Source organism: Prenolepis imparis, unplaced genomic scaffold (genome assembly GCF_030444845.1).
Source record: "Prenolepis imparis isolate NDT839.2.m4 unplaced genomic scaffold, iyPreImpa1.0 SCAF_12, whole genome shotgun sequence".
NCBI lineage: Eukaryota > Metazoa > Arthropoda > Insecta > Hymenoptera > Formicidae > Prenolepis > Prenolepis imparis.
The window spans coordinates 15,131,712-15,154,118 of record NW_028141170.1 but is presented as its reverse complement, the minus strand read 5'-3'; the positions used below and the strand labels follow the sequence as shown (position 1 = coordinate 15,154,118).

General features: G+C 38.3%; 1 protein-coding gene and 1 pseudogene across 1 annotated transcript in view; both read right to left on the bottom strand.

Annotated features, from left to right (window-relative positions):
• Window positions 1–10,267: 10,267 nt before the first annotated feature.
• LOC145943435 (RCC1 and BTB domain-containing protein 2-like) lies at window positions 10,268–11,310 on the bottom strand (annotated as a pseudogene).
• Window positions 11,311–11,645: 335 nt separating this feature from the next.
• The window catches only part of LOC145943434 (uncharacterized), a 49,256-nt gene continuing 38,494 nt past the window's right edge, over window positions 11,646–22,407 (bottom strand). The window contains exons 2-5 of the mRNA XM_083050939.1: window positions 15,337–15,434; window positions 14,245–14,884; window positions 13,284–14,152; window positions 11,646–12,981 (exon numbers count right to left, since the gene is read on the bottom strand). Coding sequence (XP_082907065.1) covers window positions 11,646–12,981; window positions 13,284–14,152; window positions 14,245–14,884; window positions 15,337–15,434 — 2,943 coding nt within the window. The remainder of the gene's footprint in view (window positions 12,982–13,283; window positions 14,153–14,244; window positions 14,885–15,336; window positions 15,435–22,407) is intronic.

Genomic DNA, 22,407 nt, shown 5'->3' with positions numbered 1-22,407 from the left:
TGTCCATTAGGAAGATGGACTGGCAAACGTATTATAGCATGACTTTTATCTTGTAATTTTTTACCAAGAATACGCCAAGTGGCTTCTACAGGTCCAACATAACGAGCTTCGAATAACTATGTATTTCATCATGATCAATAATTACATTTTCTGTTATTAGTTCAACGGTTATAGCAGCAACAGCGTGTCCTTTATAAATATATTTATATAGATATTTAACTGATTTGATACTTGAAACTACCTCAACGTTAATATGACAATTAAATATAATTGATAAAATTGGGCAGTATGGAACAACATAACGATTATCAACTATATATCCGCCAGGACGTTCAAAATTTCTACCATTATCTCGTCTACGATAATAAGGATAAGCATCTTCATCCATTCTAGTCTCTTCGAGAAAAGGTTTCGGAAAGTGTTTCGAGCAACGTCCATCTACCAATCGCCACAAGGTCCATGAATCATATGTTTCATAACTATATCATGTAAAATACGATATTCATCAGGATCAGGAATTTCAGTAGAAATGTATTTATCAACAATTTGTGGAGTTGTTATTTTAAAATTGTATTTTAAAGTAATCAACATATGAACATGTGGCAAACCACGTTTTTGAAATTCAATAACATACACATATGCTGTAACTTCACCAAAAAATTTTTGTTTAGTAATCAAATCTATTAAATAGTCTTTTTTAATATTAAAAACTCGAGCACAAATATCAGGTCTATCGGAAACTTGTTGACCAGGCAAAAGATTTTCTTCAATTTCACGCCATTTTGGATTACAACATGGACAGGTCATTGTGATAAAAAGATCTGGTTTACCAAATTTACTAACAATTGCCTTTGCATCTTGATAATTTTGTAACATATTACGCGGCGATCCAATAAATGTGGAAGGCAGTATAACCATTTTACCAATACGTCCATTTAAGTTATTAGTTTGTAAATAATCTCTTAAACCTTGATATGTTTCAGTACGTAATTCTTTCTGATGATTTTTGTAATAATCAATTCTATCTTTTTCAATTTTTACATAGTTGTCTACAAGCCACTGCTGAAATAAGCGACGTCCTAACAAAAAAACATTAAATTCATCACGAATAGCCATACAATATTTAATATTCTGTCCTCTAGTTATTCGTTTTTCACTATTTACTTTTGTTAAATAACGATGCCATCCTTGAGAGCCATATGGATAAAACAATGGATATATCCATGGTTCAACATTTGGATCCATAATACTAACATTTTGTAAAGTTTTAGTATTTCTATTACGTATTGTAACGTATAATTCTGGAATTTCTCCATCAGCAGTAGTACAAAAAACAGCAGCAACTTCATTAGTTCTTTGAGGATTATATCGACGTCGATCCATACCTGGCTTTAAAGTAAATAATAATTGTAATTCCGGTAATAATTCACTAGATTCCGTTTCTAAACGCCGTTGATTTTCTAATTCTTCACCCATCATTTGATAAGATTGAGCAAATACATTAAACTCCCGCATTATATGTTCAAGGTTTTGTACAATTTCTAAATCTAAATACGAATTTAAGACGATGATCTATCGCTTCATTTGAATCCATAATGAAAAGTTGACCATAAGTAGGACTTTCATTTTATGCAGCATATAATGCTGTATTAATTTGATAGTTTTACCCTTGTATTTTGAAACAATATGGGCCAGGTCGTCTATCTTGAAAGTTAATTAAATTAGCGTTAAATGATGCAAAGGAAAACGAACTATTATAACTACGAATATGTTGAAAAAAATTATTAGATTTTATATGACTACCATCAAATAAATTACGAATAAAATGAGGAAATTCAGGTAATGATTGCAAATACACTGCACCGTGATTGCAACAATCATGAAATGAATTTCCTTTATTAGATATTTTTCAGATGCAAAATGCTTTGCATTACAATGAACACAAAACACATCCATAGAGCCAATATAATATTCGACGACATTATTAATTAACATTATATTATCATTATTTAAACGAGACTGATTCCTCTACCGTGCTCGATAACGAGATTGACTTTCTGTACAATTTTGATAAAGCGATACAACATTTGTAAAATTTATGTTATTATTTGCGATTGCTCTCGCAACGACGACGCTGATTTTCTGCATTCCTTTCACGACGTTGACGTTGGACCTGTATGAAGTTAGCACCCCATTTTTGAAATTTTAAAATTCTAAAAGTTGTTCCAGGTTGTTCTAGACTTGTTCTAAATTGTTCCAGAAGATCAAATTTATATCATAAAAATTTCGCGGAAAATTGAAAAAATCAATATTTTGACCCGACACCCCATTTTTCGAAAATCGAACTTTTTAAGGTTGCTGTAGGTTGTTCTAGTTGTTCTAAACATTGTTCCAAAGTATTAGTTTGATTGGTCAAAAATTTTAAGAGATATTTAAAAAATACAAAAAATAAAAAAAAGTTTTTAGCCATTCTTTTATAAACAAAATAACTTACAACATTGTCGATTTAGATTATGTTTATAATCGTGTAGAACAACTCAGAACAAAATTTTTAAGACCGGAACAACAATATAAGGCCCACTTTACTGTTGATCGAAAACACTTTTTTCTATTTTTTCGGGGTAGAAAACTTGTTCCAGGCTTCCCGCTTTAAAACTATTGTATTCTCGACTAGAACAACTGAGAACAAAAGTTAGTTTTAAAGCGGGAAGCCTGGAACAAGTATTTTACCTCAAGAAAATAGGAAAAATTTTTAGCTCAAGAGTAAAGTGGGCCTTACCCTGTTGTTCCGGTCTTAAAAATTTTGTTCTCAGTTGTTCTAGTCGAGAATACTATAGTTTTAAAGCGGGAAGACTGGAACAAGTCTTTTACCCCCAAAAAATGGAAAAAAATGTTTTCGATCAAGAGTAAAGTGGGCCTTATATTGTTATTCCGGTCTTAAAAATTTTGTTCTGAGTTGTTCTAGTCGAGAGTACTATAGTTTTAAAGCGGGAAGCCTGGAACAAGTCTTTTAACTTAAAAAAATATTAAAAAATGTTTTCGATCAAGAGTAAAGTGGGCCTAACACTGTTGTTCCGGTCTTAAAAATTTTGTTCTGAGTTGTTCTAGTCGAGAATACTATAGTTTTAAAGCGGAAAGCCTGGAACGAGCGGAAAGCCTGGAACAAGTCTTTTATCCTCAAAAAATGGAAAAAAATGTTTTCGATCAAGAGTAAAGTGGGCCTTATATTGTTGTTCCGGTCTTAAAAATTTTGTTCTGAGTTGTTCTACACGATTATAAACATAATCTAAATCGACAATGTTGTAAGTTATTTTGTTTATAAAAGAATGGCTAAAAACATTTTTTTAATTTTTCGCATTTTTTAAATATCTCTTAAAATTTTTGACCAATCAAACTAATACTATGGAACAATGTTTAGAACAACTAGAACAACCTAGAGCAACCATAAAAAGTTCGATTTTCGAAAAATGGGGTGCCGGGTAAAAAAATTGTTTTCAATTTTCCGCGAAAATTTTTATGATATAAATTTGATCTTCTGGAACAATTTAGAACAAGTCTAGAACAACCTGGAACAACTTTTTGAATTTTAAAATTTTAAAAATGGGGTGCTAACTACATACAGGTGTGTCCTTTCGGTTTTTCCTTTCATATGTCAGGATATAAATAAGGCCGAGCGAAGCGAAAAGTCAGTCTGCTTTTAGCCGTTGTCCAGAACATTTCTGTATTAAACTCGCAGCTGTATTAAACGTTATTATTATTTACACTAAAATATAGTACTAGTGCTTTTCCTACATATATTATATGGAGCATTCCATGTCAAGTGAGCAACTTTTATTGCAAAAAAGGCGACCTTTTTATTTTAATTGTTAATAGCTAAATTTTGTCCTTAACATCTCTACATTAAAACCAAGAAGTTACAGAATGTTATCTTTTACATGATTACTTTTGCATAATTTTAATTCCACCATATTGTCAAGCGCACATCTAATATGGAGATAGAATAAGGTGTCATTTCTAAATTGTAATAGATAACATTTTGTAACTCCTAGGTTTTAATGTAGGAATGCTAAGAATAAAATTTAGCTGTTAAAAATGAAAAAAAGTCGCTTTTTTTGCAATAATAAAAGTGATCCACTTGATATGGAATGCTCCTTATATATATATATATGTATATATATATATATATATATACATATATATAAACTTATAAATATTTTAAATATTCTTTCTAAATTATACATATATAATAATCTTTAAAAAATATATATATTTTAATATTTAATAAATATCATTATTCTATAATTTGAGATACATAATATATGCGAGATACGGCATACAATAAGATACAATTATTGGAAGATATTGTTAGGAGCAAGATCTAAGATATCGCGTTATCCTCGTTTTACATATACAGAGAAACAAAGGTAATACGATAGCCGGTTCTTGTTGACATTATCTTTCAATAATCGCATCCGTGTGCTCAACATATTAGTATTTGTGCCTATAATACATGGACGCTACTACATACGTAATGCAAAAGAGACAAAGACAGAACGATTATCTCTCTCCTTGTCAAGCTGTCAGTATGTTACCAGAAAATGTCCCCATGAGCTGCTCTTTATATAAATCTAGTAAGATCCGCTTCTCCCGTTTTTTGCATCGAAGAAATTATATTACTTCATGAAACTTTTTTTAATATATTCTTTACGTAATTACGCAGTTCTGGACAGAGACGGATATTGTATTTTGGCCCTCAAAAATTTATAATAAATAAAATACAGACTCGCGGCTAACCCAACCTGACCCGTTGCTAGCTGCGCGTTTCCCCACATTTATTATAAATTTTATTTTAATCTTTTTCCCAGCAAATGACTCTGTCCAGGAATGCGGATGATCTTCCTGATTACAAATATCGTGGGTTTATATGATTTTTTCATGTATTTTTCTCATAATTCGGGAAAAGTGAATCCGTAATTCCCGGCCGGCCGACAGAGGTCTCCATTATGTCTCCTGCGACCCTTAATAACATGTCTTTACAGGACTGTAAGCGAATAAAGAATGAATCATAATATGAATTGTTTTCAATAAAATAAGAAAATCGTTGCCAATCAATATTAAATCAATAAAACAATGAATTGTATAAATGTAGAATGACGGTAAATAAAACTGAATCGGTAAAATCGATAAGTGTGATTTTTTCATTAACGGTAAAGTTGCCACAAGTTTGTCGCAACGGAGCCATCTAGCGGCGCGGTTGCGTATTAGTCGAATGAATACATGTTACTGCGCGTACTTATTGATGGATAGAAATATGCCTCTTGTTCTTGCTGCCCCTATTTAAGTATTTAAATAAATATGATTTAGTGTGTATTACTGAGACTTATTTAAAAAATAGAGATAAGTTTAATGTTGCAGGTTCCAGGATTTAATTTAGAAAAAATGGACATATTTTATATCATAGAGTTACAGGAGCAGTTGTCATTCTAACTCGTAGGCAATTGATCCAGGGACAAAAACCAGATTATTCGATATATTTGAATAAAACTGAAAGTTTTGGCATTAAAATAAAAACTTCTACGAGCTTTTTCCATCTAATCACAACAAGCGATAACCACGATTTACTTCGTGAAAAATTAGAAGTACTGACCAAGGACCATATTAATATTATTAACGCCCACTCTAACAACAATAATTTTAGCATTATATTAAGCGTTATATAAAATCAATCATACTAAACTTCAAATAATCAATAAAGATGTCAAATGCCAATAACATTAATAATATAATAAATTTTAAGTTATTATTGTTTATTATTTTGTAGCATTTTTGTTTTTAACAAAACGATTAAAAAATATGAATTTTACATTTTACATTTGAATATCACAGCCGTATATCTCGTCTCTGATTATTCGACGCGTTTGCTGTTTTAAACGTGACAAATATATGTGTTTGCACTGATTTATGATATATACATTGTGATATAATACTGCCGCTGCTTTCTACAGTTGACTTCAGAATCTTTCTTATCCTCAATTTATTAGAAAAATATTTGTTTGCTTTAGTCTGTCGCAGTAGTCTTCTATGTTTAAATTCGTGTATGCATACACGTCTCCAGCTGCGACTAACCATTTTAGCAGATTGAATAGACTTGTAGTCTAAACATAGCCATTATCATGCTTGATATTTCGAGAGGCAATTCCCTTATAAAATCGGTTTTACTTTCGTTGTATAAACCGATATAGCTCAACAGTTTCTTCAACGTCTCCATTGTTAATAATATAATCGAAGCGGTTTGCTTGCTTTTTATAAAACAAGAAAGTGGTTTTTCACTATCGGATAAGTTTGTCGCTACGGAGCCATCTAGCGGCGCGGTTGCGTATTAGTTGAATGAATACATGTTTACTGCGCGTACTTATTGATGGATAGAATTATGCCTCTTGTTCTTGCTGCTCCTATTTAAGTATTTAAATAAATATGATTTAGTGTGTATTACTGAGACTTATTTAAAAAATAGAGATAAGTTTAATGTTGCAGGTTCCAGAATTTAATTTAGAAAAAATGGACATATTTCAGATCATAGAGTTACAGGAGCAGTTGTCATTCTAGCTCGTAGGCAATTGATCCAGGGACAAAATCCAGATTATTCGATATATTTGATTAAAACTGAAACTTTTGGCATTAAAATAAAAACTTCTACGAGCTTTTTCCATCTAATCACAACAAGCGATAACCACGATTTACTTCGTGAAAAATTAGAAATACTGCCTAAGGATCATATTAATATTATTAACGCCCACTCTAACAACAATAATTTTAGCATTATATTAAGCGTTATATAAAATCAATTATACTAAACATCAAATAATTAATAAAGATGTCAAATACCAATAACATTAATAATATAATAAATTTTAAGTTATTATTGTTTATTATTTTATTGCATTTTTGTTTTTAACAAAACGATTAAAAAATATGTATTTTACATTTTACACTAAGAATATAACGGCTCTCTATATATCAAATATAAATTAGAAAATAGAAAGGCTATTCGAGCCATACGCGGATGTCGGTGCATCGATTCCAACGAAAATTAATTTTTCGTTGAAATTAACTAATTGTGCACGGGGCACGAATTTTGCTTGGTACACCACCAAGACTTTTATACGAGTATAAATTATACAGTTCTTGACTTTATACGAAAAATGGTTTTTACTCCGGTTCCCGATCCGCTCTCGAGCACACGTCCAGAACCGATTCCAATACAGAACACTAGTGAGCAGCAAATAACGGGGTGTACTCTGCCTCCGATGGGTGTTCCCATCTAAAAACGCCCTAGTGCCTTCCGTCTTCTCTCTCTCTGAGCGTACGACCAAAGGGGTCGGGTGTGCCCGGTCTCTACCGAGAGTTCTCGGTTAGCGGAAAAACGTTTGCATCCTTCTGTACCCCGGTACCGGCAATCAATCACAAGGTAGGGAGTTCCCCGCCTTGGACGGGAGTTTCCGTCGCCGGTAACTATTCTCCGCGCAACTGCATCCTTACACGCGGACGCGAATAACGACACGCTAAAGAGCCCGCGTATAATACCGCGCGTCTTCGAGATATATCGAACGCTCTCTCGGGCGCGAGAGAGTACGCGTAGAAAAACGCGAATTCCGGAGCCACGCGCTCGGCCCCGCCGCGCCCCGCTTCACACGCCATCACCGTTCGCGCAATAACACAAATACGCTTGAGCCAGTGGCCCTTTAAAGTATCGCTACCCGAGCCTAGGGGCAATAACCTCGCGATCGAAAACATATGATCGCGAATCTCTGTATTGATATTCTCTCGCCGATTTATTTGGATGTATTTAGCGGAATAGTTTATCGCATTGTTTATGTAATTTTAATACTATATCGCGGATCTACTTTGATTTATTTAGCGGAAGCGTTTATCGTCTTGTATATGTAATTATAATCTTATATCACGGATCTATTTAGCGGAAGCGTTTACCGCCTTGTTTCTTTACTGAATAAACTATTTATAAAGTGGCATATTAAATGTCTGGTGTTTTCGCCTCAACCGTCTTCCCGAACCTTGTGATCCCGACTGAGCGAAGTCCGGCCGATGACAATAATGTCATCCAGATATACGAATACGTGCGGTTCGAGAGCGGGCCCGATGACGTGATCTAGTAGCCGTTGGAAAGTAGTGGGCGCGGAATGCAAGCCGAACGGCATCACGGTGAATTGATAGAGTCCCCGGCCGGGAATCGTAAATGCGGTAATCGGTCGGCTTTCCGGAGCTAACGGTACTTGCCAGTATCCGTTTTTGAGATCGAGGGTCGTAAGATATCTCGCGCCACGAAGTTTGTCCAGGGTGGCGGTTACCTGGGGTAGCGTCCTTTTCTGTGGCCTCGTTGACCTTGCGGAAGTCAATGCAGAACCGGAATTTGCCGTCTTTTTTTTCACGATTACGACTGGGGAACTCCAGGCGCTACGCGACGGCTCGATTACCCCGGCGGCCTCCATCTCCGCCACCTCTTTGTCAATTACGGTCTGCATGGCCGGGTTTCGCCGATAACGTTGTTTAAGGCGTCGCGTCGCGTAGGCGGATTGCATGCTGCGCCATTTCGGTGTGTCCGCGGATCGCCTCGAATTTTTGTAGCGATTTCGTCAAAAATTCCCGGAGTCGGGTTTCCTCCGCGGCGATTCTTACGGCCAGCCCGCCGGCGGCGTTGCATTTCGGTGTATGTGGTTGTCGCGGTGGCGCTCGCGGTGGCGGTATCGTGATCCCCGTACGGATTCAAAGGTCGGCTCCGATAAGTACCGGACTATCTAACGACAGTAGCACGAGGAAGCGGTGTCGATACGTGTGGCCACGGATACTGATTGCAAGGATGACGGCCCCCGGCGTGTCGGCCGAGGCGCCATTGGCCATCTGTACTTGTCCGTCGTAGGCTTCGATGGTGTATCCCGTTTGCGTCAGGTGGGTCGCGGTTAGTTCATTAACGAACGATATTTCGGATCCGGTATCGAGCAATGCGTGATAATGGTCGCCATGGATCCGTATGGGGACGTGCGGCCGCGGTGTATATTTTATGCGGAACTCGGGGTAGCGTGTCGTCCGCGGCGGTCCCGGTCCGCTCCGCGTTTCCCGCCGGTGGGTGGCATTGTTTTGTTAGTACCCCGTCTTTTCCACATTGGGAGCAAAATTTCTTCGGCGGACGTTTGCACTCGAAACGCGTGTGCCCTCTTTGTTTGCACCGCCAGCAGCATTCATTTCGGCTGTAGGCGGCGGCGATGGTAGGCTTCGAGAAATCGTCTTTTCGTAACGCGCGACGTTGCTGGTCAATCTCCTCGAACTCGGCGGCGCGGGCTTGCAACTCCGCGAGATTCGCGGCGTCGTCGCAGCGCACGTATAATTTGTATTCCGGATGCATGTTCTCATACAGCCGGTCAAGCTGTTCGGCGCGAGAGTATCCGCCGGCACGCCTCATCATGGTTAGAATCTCGCTCGCGTATTTGGCGAATTGTTCGTTCACTTTTTGCCGCCGGTCAGCGATTTCGCGACGAAGGGCGGCCTGGTATCGACGCGGCAAGAATTGTGCACGAAAGGCGTGGCCGAATCCCCCCACCCCTGCCAATCAAATCGGTTGTCTCGGTATCACAACAGCGGCTCGCCCCGTAGTAATTCCGATAACCCTTTTAATAAGAGTTCTTCCGAAACACCGTAGGCGTCACGTAATTCCTCAATTCGTTCCAAAAATGCGAGGGGGTCTTTCCCATCGAAGTGGCAGCCCCACTTCCGGATTTGATTGATGGTACGCGTGTCGTCGGGGGGAGTAGGCGGTCGGATCGTTTGTACAAACGGATTCGGAGGGTCGGCGGCCCGCGCGGATGCCTCCCGGGTGGATGCCATTGCGAACGTTGATGCGTCCATACGGGTTCGGTCGACGAACTGCGCCGTCGGATCAAACCTCGTATGGACGCATCAACGTCCGCAATGGCATCCACCCGGGAGGCATCCGCGCGGGCCGCCGGCCCTCCGAATCCATTCGTACAAACGATCCGACCGCCTACTCCCCCCGACGACACGCGTACCATCAATCAAATCCGGAAGTGTTGCTGCCACTTCGATGGGAAAGACCCCCTCGCATTTTTGGAACGAATTGAGGAATTATGAGGCAACACCGTGACGCCCCGACGGCGGGGCACCTAGGAATTGCCAAAACGATCGCTCGAATCGCGGAAAGATTTTATTGGCCGGGGATGTTCCGCGAAATCGCGGCTTACGTCCGCAAGTGCGAAAATTGAATACTGGGGAATTCCGTGCGAAACGGAACTTTGGTATGGTGACCGAAACAATCACCCCATGCATAGACAATCTCATTACTGGTGACGGCGACACTCAAATTACCGTACGCAGCAATATCCTCAATCAACTTGAGCGTGTTCACCCGGATCGGAGGGGAGCAGATCGACAGATTAGAATTATCACCTATTTGTCCTTTATCATTCGCACCCCAGGCATAGATCCTTCCTTTATACGTAAGCGCCAAAGTGTGTCCAAATCCGCAGGCCACCTTAATTATTCTTTTGGTCGAAACTGTAGTAATTTTTTTGCGGGTACACGTAAAACTCCGCCTGGCGATTAGTATATTTATCGATATTTGAAATCTGGTTGCTTCCGTTGTCGCCCCAACCATATACTTTGCTCGTGTCAATAACAACCATATTAAAGTTCGAGCCACAGGCAATATTGACAATCTTCTGTCCTTCCAATTCAACCTTTCTTGGCAGACTGAATAAATCAATACCTGATGAGTTTCCGTTGCCAATTTGTCCGTAATTGTTTTTTTCCCCAAGCATACACTTCGCCATCTCTCGTCAGAGCGAGAGAATGAAATCTGCTGCATGCGATTTCTATGATGTTGTTTAAGTTGGGATGTAGAATAAATTCTATTTCAGATAAACTGTCGCCCAATGTGTGCTTCTTGTTAAATTGCCAGGAATAAACCTCTCCATCTATTATAAGTGCATGGAGAAAATATGTGTTGGAAGCAAAGGTCTTTATGATATTATGTATTTCCATCTTTTTGGGGTAAAGACCAATACATTTTTTCACATCTTCGTTATAATCTAAATTATATGCAGTATTGTCTTTTGTCACAACTAGAGCCCTGTTTCCCCAGTTACCATATACCATAACCATGCGAATTTGCAAAATAAATTTCGGCTTTAGCAGGCTCAAAATCGGCCAATTTCTAAAAGCCGACGGATATATCTTCTTCGCGAGATCGCGTATCAAATTTTTCCTCTCGTCTTTCGGCATCTCTTCTTTTTCGTTCGTCCATGAAGCTGATGACTCTGATGACTCTGATTCCTCAGTCTTCGTCTTCTTCAGAAGACATGTCTTCGTCTTCAGAAGAGGTGTCTTCTTCTTCCTCTTCAAATAACGTATCTTCGCTTTCTGTGTCGCTAAACGACATTTCCGACGGTGTAGTAGACATGATAGTAATAATTCCTCCGCAATATGTACAGTGGTAACGAGTGCGTTATGCTCAGTTCTTGTCTGTATATATTAGTATATAGAAGGCACTAGGGCGTTTTTAGATGGGAACACCCATCGGAGGCAGAGTACACCCGACCCCCGTTATTTGCTGCTTACTAGTGTTCTGTATTGGAATCGGTTCTGGACGTGTGCTCGAGAGCGGATCGGGAACCGGAGTGAGTGATCTCTCCCGCGATCGCTCTTTTTAAACGGTTCTCGTCGTCGGCTTCGTTCTCGGTATCATTGTTTTCGACAACGTTGTCATTGTTATTGTTTTCTTCGCGTTCTCCGTCGTCCTCGGTATCGCGCTCTCGGCGGTTATTTTCGGCGTTATAACGCTCGTCTCGGTGCGCCGATTTCAAATCTTTTACGTGCACGTGTCGGTACCATTTTTCCCGCTGGCTGCGCAGATCCACGATTACGGGTGATATTACTCTGCGGACTTCGAGCGGCCCGACAAATTTTGGCGCGAGTTTCGCGTTGAAACTGTCGGCGCGGTTGAATAGCGGATGGTCACGTTTCCACACCCACTCTCCTACGGTGGGGGTCCATGGTCGTCTCCGTAAATTATAATAGCGTTCCTGGCGTTGAAATGCGCGAGCCAGGTTTACTCTGACTAATTCGTACGCCGCTTCGAGGGAGCGTCTCACCATATCTGGCTCGGATGAAGGGTCGTCCGGTGGTTCTGCGTATCGGGGCGCGTGCAATTCGCGTCCGTGATTTAAAAACGCCGGGGTATATCCGGTGGCGTCGTGTACGGCCGTATTAAAGGCGAATTGAATGGCGGGTATCTGTTCATCCCACGTGCGATGATCTCTGTCTACGTACTGATTGACCATGGTTTTTATGGTTCGATTTGTCCGTTCGACGGGATTGCACTGGGGCGCGTACGCCGGCGTGATGCGGTGTTGTATATTGAAGGCCGTCAATCGTTCCGTGAATTCGTGTGACGTGAATTGTCTCCCGTCGTTATCGCTTAATATGGATTCTGGGCAACCGTGACGTAAGATGATGCGCTCGGTAATGGCCTTGGTAACGGCGGTGGCGGTGGCGGTGGCCTTGCGAAGGGGCGTTAATTCTGCCCACTTCGAAAATCGGTCTTGGGCTACCAGTAGCCATGTGTGCCCTTGGCGCGACCGTGGTAACGGTCCTACGAGGTCGATGGTCGCCTGCGCCCATGGGCGTTCTACCGCCGTGGCGTGCAGCAGGCCTGCGGGGGGTCTTTGTGTCGCTTTATGCGCCTGGCAATTTTCGCACTTGCGGACGTAAGCCGCGATTTCGCGGAACATCCCCGGCCAATAAAATCTTTCCGCGATTCGAGCGATCGTTTTGGCAATTCCTAGATGCCCCGCCGTCGGGGCGTCATGGTGTTGCCTCATAATGTCCGTTCGTTGGTTTCGAGGCACGCATTCCTTCCACTGCGTGTCGGCAGGCGTGTCCTTGAAGTGCAGGCTGTGGAGGATGTGGCGCCATAGCCGGTTGTTGGTAATACGGTAATCGAGGTGGGTGACGGAATCTCGTGACACGAGGTCGTACAATCGGCGGTACCAGCGGCATTGGGTCGAGGCGGCGGCGCAAGTTATCGGTTGCCGCGATAAAGCGTCTCGAATTCATACTGTTGCAACTCAAATAGTCATCGAGCCAGTCTACCGGACGGCGTGTCAAGCCGTTGCAGCCATTTGAGCGATTGGTGATCGATAATAACCGTGAAGGCGTACCCTTCTAGATAACCCTTCATACGCCGAATTTCTCACATGACGGCGAGACACTCTAATTCGGTCGCGCTGTAATTTTTTTCGGCGTTATTCAGGGTGCGACTCGCATAGGCGATCACGCGCTCGCCTTCGTCGGAAAATTGGGTGAGCACGGCTCCCAACCCGCTGGTACTGGCGTCGGTTTGCAGGACGAAGCGGCGGTTGAAATCCGGACACGCGAGTACGGGTGCGGTGACAAGCGTCGTTTTTAACGCGCGAAATGCTTGGTCGGCCTCCGCAGCCCAGGTCCACCGCGCGTTTTTCTTCGTTAGGCGGGTAAGGGGAGAGGCGATCGCGGAGAAATTCGCGACGAAACGTCGATACCAGGAGGCCATCCCCAGGAATTGGCGGACTTGTTTGACGCTGGTCGGCGCGGGCCATTCCGTAACGGCTTTGACCTTGTCGGGGTCGGTCCTAATCCCGTGACGATCGATGACGTGGCCGAGATATTTCAGTTGGTCGACACAGAATCGACATTTCTCCGGATTCAAGCAGAGTTTCGCGGCGTGCAGTAGGCGGAATACTTTGGCTAGCAGGTGTAGGTGTTCGTCGAATGTCCGGCTGATGACAATAATGTCATCCAGATATACGAATACGTGCGGTTCGAGAGCGGGCCCGATGACGTGATCTAGTAGACGTTGGAAAGTAGCGGGCGCGGAATGCAAGCCGAACGGCATCACGGTGAATTGATAGAGTCCCCGGCCGGGAATCGTAAATGCGGTAATCGGTCGGCTTTCCGGAGCTAACGGTACTTGCCAGTATCCGTTTTTGAGATCGAGGGTCGTAAGATATCTCGCGCCACGAAGTTTGTCCAGGGTGGCGGTTACCTGGGGTAGCGGATACGCGTCCTTTTCGGTGGCCTCATTGACCTTGCGGAAGTCAATGCAGAACCGGAATTTGCCGTCTTTTTTTTCACGATTACGACTGGGGAACTCCAGGCGCTATGCGACGGCTCGATTACCCCGGCGGCCTCCATCTCCGCCACCTCTTTGTCAATTACGGCCTGCATGGCCGGCTTTCGCGGCCGATAGCGTTGTTTAATAGGCGTCGCGTCGCGTAGGCGGATTGCGTGCTGCGCCATTCCAGTGTGTCCGCGAATTGCCTCGAATTTTTGTAGCGATTCCGTCAAAAATTCCCGGAGTCGGGTTTCCTCCGCGGCGGTTCTTACGGCCAGCCCGCCGGCGGCGTTGCATTTTAGTGTATGTGGTTGTCGCGGTGGCGCTCGCGGTGGCGGTATCGCGATCCCCGTGCGGATCCAAAGGTCGGCTCCGATAAGTACCGGACTATCTAACGACGGTAGCACGAGGAAGCGGTGTCGATACGTGTGGCCACGGATACTGATTGCAAGGGTGACGGCCCCCGGCGTGTCGGCCGAGGCGCCATTGGCCATCTGTACTTGTCCGTCGTAGACTTCGATGGTGTATCCCGTTTGCGTCAGGTGGGTCGCGGTTAGTTCATTGACGATATTTCGGACCCGGTATCGAGCAATGTGTGATAATGGTGGCCATGGATCCGTACGGGAACGTGCGGCCGCGGTGTATATTTTATGCGGAACTCGGGGTAGCGGTGTCGTCCGCGGCGGTCCCGGTCCGCTCCGTGGTCTCGGGTTCGATTCCCGATTCAGCGACTTTCGGATCTATATTTTTCTCGCCTATAATTCTGTAGGGGGGTTAGAGGATAATATGGGAATTAAAAATCTAGTATGGATTTATTCCCAAATAAAAGTCTTGGTGGTGTACCAAGCAAAATTCGTGCCCCGTGCACAATTAGTTAATTTCAACGAAAAATTAATTTTCATTGGAATCGACGCACTGACATCCTCGTATGGCTCGAGTAGCCTTTCTATTTTCTAATTTATATTTACATTTTACATTTGAATATCACAGCCGTATATTTCTTCGTCTCTGATGATTCGACGCGTTTGCTGTTTTGAACGCGACAAATATATGTGTTTGCACTGATATATATATTGTGATATAATACTGCCGCTGCTTTCTATAGTTGACTTCAGAATCTTTCTTATCTTCAATATATTAGAAAAAAATTTTTTTACTTCAGTCTGTCGCAGTAGTCTTCTATGTTTAAATTCGTGTATGCATACACGTCTCCAGCTGCGACTAACCATTTTAGCAGATTGAATAGATTTGTAGTCTAACATAGCCATTATCACAGTGATGCAAGATTTCACGCGCGACAGTCACTTCGCGACAGCCATCTTGCAGTGGAGGGGGCAGGTCGGCAGCGCAGAGCGCACCGAAAAGATGAGAACCCTTGTCCTTCGAACATAGAAGAAGACATATATATATCTTTTGTCCTTTATTTTCTTTTGATAGATATAGAGCTACGAATTTCGAGCGAATCCGGAATACTGGCGATAGCGAGTAGGCGATGCGACCCAATATGCAAAAAGAAAATATAAAATATAAAAAATATATTTAATATTATAAAATAATATTATAAAATTAATATATTTTAAACATAAATTAAGTAACTTATATTTAAAATTTTAATTAAAAATAATTATTAATTAATAATAATTATAATTAATAATTATAAGTATATTTTATATATAAAAATCCACTCTTGGCCAATATATACGCCTTTCTATTAAAAAAGATTTTTTATCTCTAAAGAAATAATTGTAATAAAATAATATTTTAATTTATAAATATTATTTAAGATTTTATTCTTTTTATTCCCTATTTATTTTGTACTAATGTACGACGTACATATTGTTGTTCAACGGAAACCGCGAGAAAGTGGTGGTTTCTTCCGTCAAAAAATTTAAAATATTGTATATTGGGAAATGTATTTCAATCATTATATTCGGCTTTCCGACGAGCCGTGTTTACCTTTTTTGCGCGTGTCGATCGTTTTACCGCGCGTCTCGTCTTGTCAAGCAACTCTCGAATCATCTGTTTGACACAATAACAATCTAGCGACAGGTTTTTGACATTTATGTCTTCGAAATTCGTCGAGTCAGCTGTAGACCGTTTTACTATAAACATCTCTCGTTTTCGAGCAATTAGCTCATGATCAGTATATATATTTCGCTTTAACAAATAGTATAAAGCAGTGCTGGGATTTACTTGCCATTAACGGCGAGATTTCGAGACGCACGCCTCTTGCCCCCCACTCCTCGCTCGCGCTATAGCAACGCAGCGCCGGCCGCTCGTAACTAAGGTGCGCGGCACAGTCTCAGGAACGTGCGTATCAAACGTAATAGCACAATTAGCATTCTAATAGCAAAAGTTATTATTAAAATTTTCTATTCAATCTTTTATTTTGTATTAATAATACAAATAGTTATTATTCTATTATTAATCACGTATATGTGTTCTTTTGCTATTAGAATGCTAATTATGCTATTGCGTTTGATACGCACGTTCCTGAGACTATGTGCCGCGCTCCTTAGTTACGAGCGGCCGGCACTGCGTTGTTACGGCGCGAGCGAGGAGTGGGGGGCAAGAGGCGTGCGTCTCGAAATCTCGCCGTAAATGGCAAGTAAATCCCAGCACTGGTATAAAGTAACGAAAAATGTGTGTTGAATTGAAACCCCGAAAAGCTCGTAAGCGAAGTTTTGAAGAAGCTTGGCTTACAGACGACCGATACAAATCTTGGGTACGTAAAGTATCATCTGATAGTAGTCTTTATTATTGCAGTGTGTATATATATATATGCAATAAAACTTTTTCGTGCAATTCAATATACATATTAAGACATGCTGACTCCGCGTATCATCAAAATAATATTAAAAAGAATACATTATCATCTGATAATAATAGTAATGATGATGTTGAAATACCAATAAAAAAATCGCGTAAATCAATATTTAAAAAAGAATGGTTAGATATTGAAGAATTTAAACTTTGGTTGCCACGTGAACTGCCACATGACGAAAGTTTATTTTTTTGTTTGATTTGCGATAAATCTATCGCTAGTAGTTTATCGCAAATCCATCGTCATGCAGAATCCAAAATACATATAAATATATATAAAAAATATCTAGAAAAAAATCAATCAAATTTAGAAGATTTAAATATGCAAAATAAATCTCTTTTGCCATTTAATGAGCGTAAAAAATCCGCGGAAATCAGATATGCAGCATTACTTGCTGATAAAAACATTTCTTCAAAATGCAACAGAGATTCTTATATTTTTTCAACAAATAGGAGAAGGTCCTGACGTATTGAAAAGCATGAGCATGAGTCGAACGAAATGTAAAAGCATTATTACAAACGTTTTGTGTCCGATTGAGACGGATCGTGTCGTCAATAAAATTCAAAATACAAAGTTTTCAGTTTTTATTGACGAAACATCAGACATATCTAATAATAAATGGATGACTTTTTTTGTCCGATACGTTGATTCGGAGACATTAGATGTTCGCTCGCAATTAGTCAAATTAATCGATATTGATGCCAAAGATTCAAGCGCAGAAAAGTTGTTTCAGGCATTTAAATGTGAAATGTGGAAACTGCAGATACCATTTCCAAATATTGTTGCCTTGTCGTGCGATAACGCATCTGTTATGACAGGGAAATATTTATCGTTCAAAAAAAAGTTGGAAGAACTATGTCCACGTTTACTAACTTTAACATGCCCTTGCCACTCCGCTGCATTAGCAGCGCATACTGCATATTGTAATAAAATACCTGCGTATTGCAATGAATTTATAAAAAACATTTCTAATTATTTGAACAGCAGCCCAAAACGTACAGCAATTTTCAGAGAATTTTGTAAATGTTTCCAAGAAACAAATCGCAAAATATTAAAATTATGTGATACACGCTGGCTGTCTCATTATTTATGTGTCGAACAACTTCTTGAATCTTGGGATACAATTAAATATTTTCTTACCGAAATGGTTGAACGAAAAAAAAATCTGGAGAATATCTACTGTCTATGATGAACAACGTAGAACTAAAAGCTTATTTTCTTTTTTTAAAATATACTTTAAATTTCTTTAATGCATTTAATGCATTTTTTCAAGCATTAGAAACCAGAATTCATTTATTACAACCAAAATCCAAAAAATTTATTTTCCAAATCTGCAAAAATTTTTTAAAAGAAGAGCATTTAAAACCATTTTCTGAAAATATTGCGTTCTCTCTAAAGGAGAATCAAAAAAATCTTAATGAAGTTACTTTGGGTTCAGAATGTGAGGAATATCTTAACGAATTACTACTGGAAGGTCACGTAGACATTGTTAAAATTATTCGAGAAAATTGTTTGACATTTTATGTGACTGCTGCAGAAGAAATTCGTAAAAGATTACCAATAAATGACACATTTTTATCACAATTAATAGTTTTTTAACCATTTGTAAGCTTATTTTATAATAGAGAAACATTCAATAACGTTTCTTTCGTCATTAAAACTATTAGCGGTTTTGATGAAGATGCTTTAAAAAAAGAATGGATTGCATTAGCATCAGATTTTACAATGGAAGAAAAACAAAGCCTCACTAAATTAAATTTTGATAATGCTTGGAAAGAAATTTTATAATGTCGAGACACCAATAATAATGCTAAATATCCTAATTTAAAAAATGTTATAAATACTATTAGATCGCTTCCAAATTCTAATGCCGATCCGGAGAGAATGTTTTCTCTTTTAAATAATGTAAAAACAAAAAAACGTAATAAATTTTCATCGGCTTCTGTTAATGTGTGCTATTTGTGTATTTAAATCTGCATTAAAGACGAGGGGAGAAACAGCTATAAACATGCAAGTTAATGAAAAACATTTGTTTCTTATGTCGGCGGACAAATTATATGCTACTGCTGTAAAAAAAATAAAAATATTTTAAAGCTACATGCTGCAGACGCTGATGTTGCCGACATACCTGGTCCCTCGTCTTATTAATAATACATTTTATTTAAAAAAGACGTCATGCTATAAGCATGTAAGAAAATTGTGTATATAAATATATATATAAATATATATATAAATAAATATATATATATATATATGTATACAATTATATGCATATATGTATATAATATATAATCTATATATATATATATATACACACGCACACACACACATACACATAATATATTTATATGACGAAGTATATTGGGATGCAATTCACTTTTTATTAATTAATTATATATATTTGACTTTTTATTTCTTACAAAGAAAGATCGGCTCGAATAATAAAATATATATATAATTAAAATGGGTAAATTAAATGGGCCTTTTTTCGAGCAAAGGTTTAAGATGTTAATTTATTATTGAATCGTCATACAATCCAATGGTGCAGGACGTTTCGAACATTCACTTATGTCATCTTCAGCCGCTGATACTTATATGTTACTCTGACAGTTCTGTGTAAGCGTGTTGTTTTCAGAGGTCTGTTCATGCCTCACAAAACTAATACTTTGTCGTGATTATACAAACATTCGATGTGTGTAAATTTATTTCTTTTTATTTCTTTTTTATTTATTTAATTAATTTTTTTATTAATTTTTTTTATTTCAATTACTTATTTATTTATTTTTATTATTTTATAATTTTAATATTTTTTTAATAATGACATTTCCCAATATACAATATTTTTAATTTTTTGACGAAAGAAACCACCACCTTCTCGCGGTTTCCGTTGAGCAACAATATGTACGTCGTACATTAGTACAAAATAAATAGGGAATAAAAAGAATAAAATCTTAAACGATATTTATAAATTAAAATATTATTTTATTACAATTATTTCTTTAAAGATAAAAAACCTTTTTTAATAGAAAGGCGTATATATTGGCCAAGAGTGGATTTTTATACATAAAATATACTTATAATTATTAATTATAATTATTATTAATTAATAATTATTTTTAATTAAAATTTTAAATATAAGTTACTTAATTTATGTTTAAAATATATTAATTTTATTAATATTATTTTATAATGTTTAATATATTTTTTATACTTTATATTTTAATTTTGCATATTGGGTCGCATCGGCTACTCGCTATCGTCAGTATTCCAGATTCGCTCGAAATTCGTAGCTCTATATCTATCAAAAGAAAATAAAGGACAAAAGATATATATCTGTCCTCGTCTATGTTCGAAGGACAAGGGTTCTCATCTTTTCGGTGCGCTCTGCGCTGCCAACCTACTCCCTCCACTGCAAGATGGCTGTCACGAAGTGGCTGTCGTGCATGAAAACTTGCATCACTGCATTATCATGCTTGATATTTCGAGAGGCAATTCCCTTATAAAATCGGTTTTACTTTCGTTGTATAAACCGATATAGCTCAACAGTTTCTTCAACGTCTCCATTGTTAATAATATAATCAAAGCGGGTTGCTTGCTTTATATAAAACAAGAAAGTGGTTTTTCACTATCGGATAAGTTTGTCGCTACGGAGCCATCTAGCGGCGCGGCTGCGTATTAGTCGAATGAATACATGTTTATTGCGCGTACTTATTGATGGATAGAAATATGCCTATTGTTCTTGCTGCTCCTATTTAAGTATTTAAAAAAATATGATTTAGTGTGTATTACTGAGACTTATTTAAAAAATAGAAATAAGTTTAATGTTGCAGGTTGCAGGATTTAATTTAGAAAAAATGGACATATTTCAGATCATAGAGTTACAGGAGCAGTTGTCATTCTAGCTCGTAGGCAATTGATCCAGGGACAAAATCCAGATTATTCGATATATTTGAATAAACTGAATGTTTTGGCATTAAAATAAAAACTTCTACGAGCTTTTTCCATCTAATCACAACAAGCGATAACCACGATTTACTTCGTGAAAAATTAGAAATACTGACTAAGGACCATATTAATATTATTAACGCCCACTCTAACAACAATAATTTTAGCATTATATTAAGCGTTATATAAAATCAATTATACTAAAAATCAAATAATCAATAAAGATGTCAACTGCAAATAATATTAATAATATAATAAATTTTAAGTTAATATTGTTTATTATTTTATTGCATTTTTGTTTTTAACAAAACGATTAAAAAATATGAATTTTACATTTTACATTTGAATATCACAGCCGTATATTTCTTCGTCTCTGATGATTCGACGCGTTTGCTGTTTTGAACGCGACAAATATATGTGTTTGCACTGATTTATGATATATACATTGTGATATAATACTGCCGCTGCTTTCTACAGTTGACTTCAGAATTTTTCTTATCCTCAATTTATTAGAAAAATATTTGTTTGCTTGAGTCTGTCGCAGTAGTCTTCTATGTTTAAATTCGTGTATGCATACACGTCTCCAGCTGCGACTAATCATTTTAGCAGATTGAATAGATTTGCTGTCTAACATAGCCATTATCATGCTTGATATTTCGAGAGGCAATTCCCTTATAAAATCGGTTTTACTTTCGTTGTATAAACCGATATAGCTCAATAGTTTCTTCAACGTCTCCATTGTTAATAATATAATCAAAGCGGTTTGCTTGCTTTATATAAAACATGAAAGTGGTTTTTCACTATCGGATAAGTTTGTCGCTACGGAGCCATCTAGCGGCGCGGTTGCGTATTAGTCGAATGAATACATGTTTATTGCGCGTACTTATTGATGGATAGAAATATGCCTCTTGTTCTTGCTGCTCCTATTTAAGTATTTAAATAAATATGATTTAGTGTGTATTACTGAGACTTATTTAAAAAATAGAGATAAGTTTAATGTTGCAGGTTGCAGGATTTAATTTAGAAAAAATGGACATATTTCAGATCATAGAGTTACAGGAGCAGTTGTCATTCTAGCTCGTAGGCAATTGATCCAGGGACAAAATCCAGATTATTCGATATATTTGAATAAAACTGAATGTTTTGGCATTAAAATAAAAACTTCTACGAGCTTTTTCCATCTAATCACAACAAGCGATAACCACGATTTACTTCGTGAAAAATTAGAAATACTGACTAAGGACCATATTAATATTATTAACGCCCACTCTAACAACAATAATTTTAGCATTATATTAAGCGTTATATAAAATCAATTATACTAAAAATCAAATAATCAATAAAGATGTCAAATGCAAATAATATTAATAATATAATAAATTTTAAGTTAATATTGTTTATTATTTTATTGCATTTTTGTTTTTAACAAAACGATTAAAAAATATGAATTTTACATTTT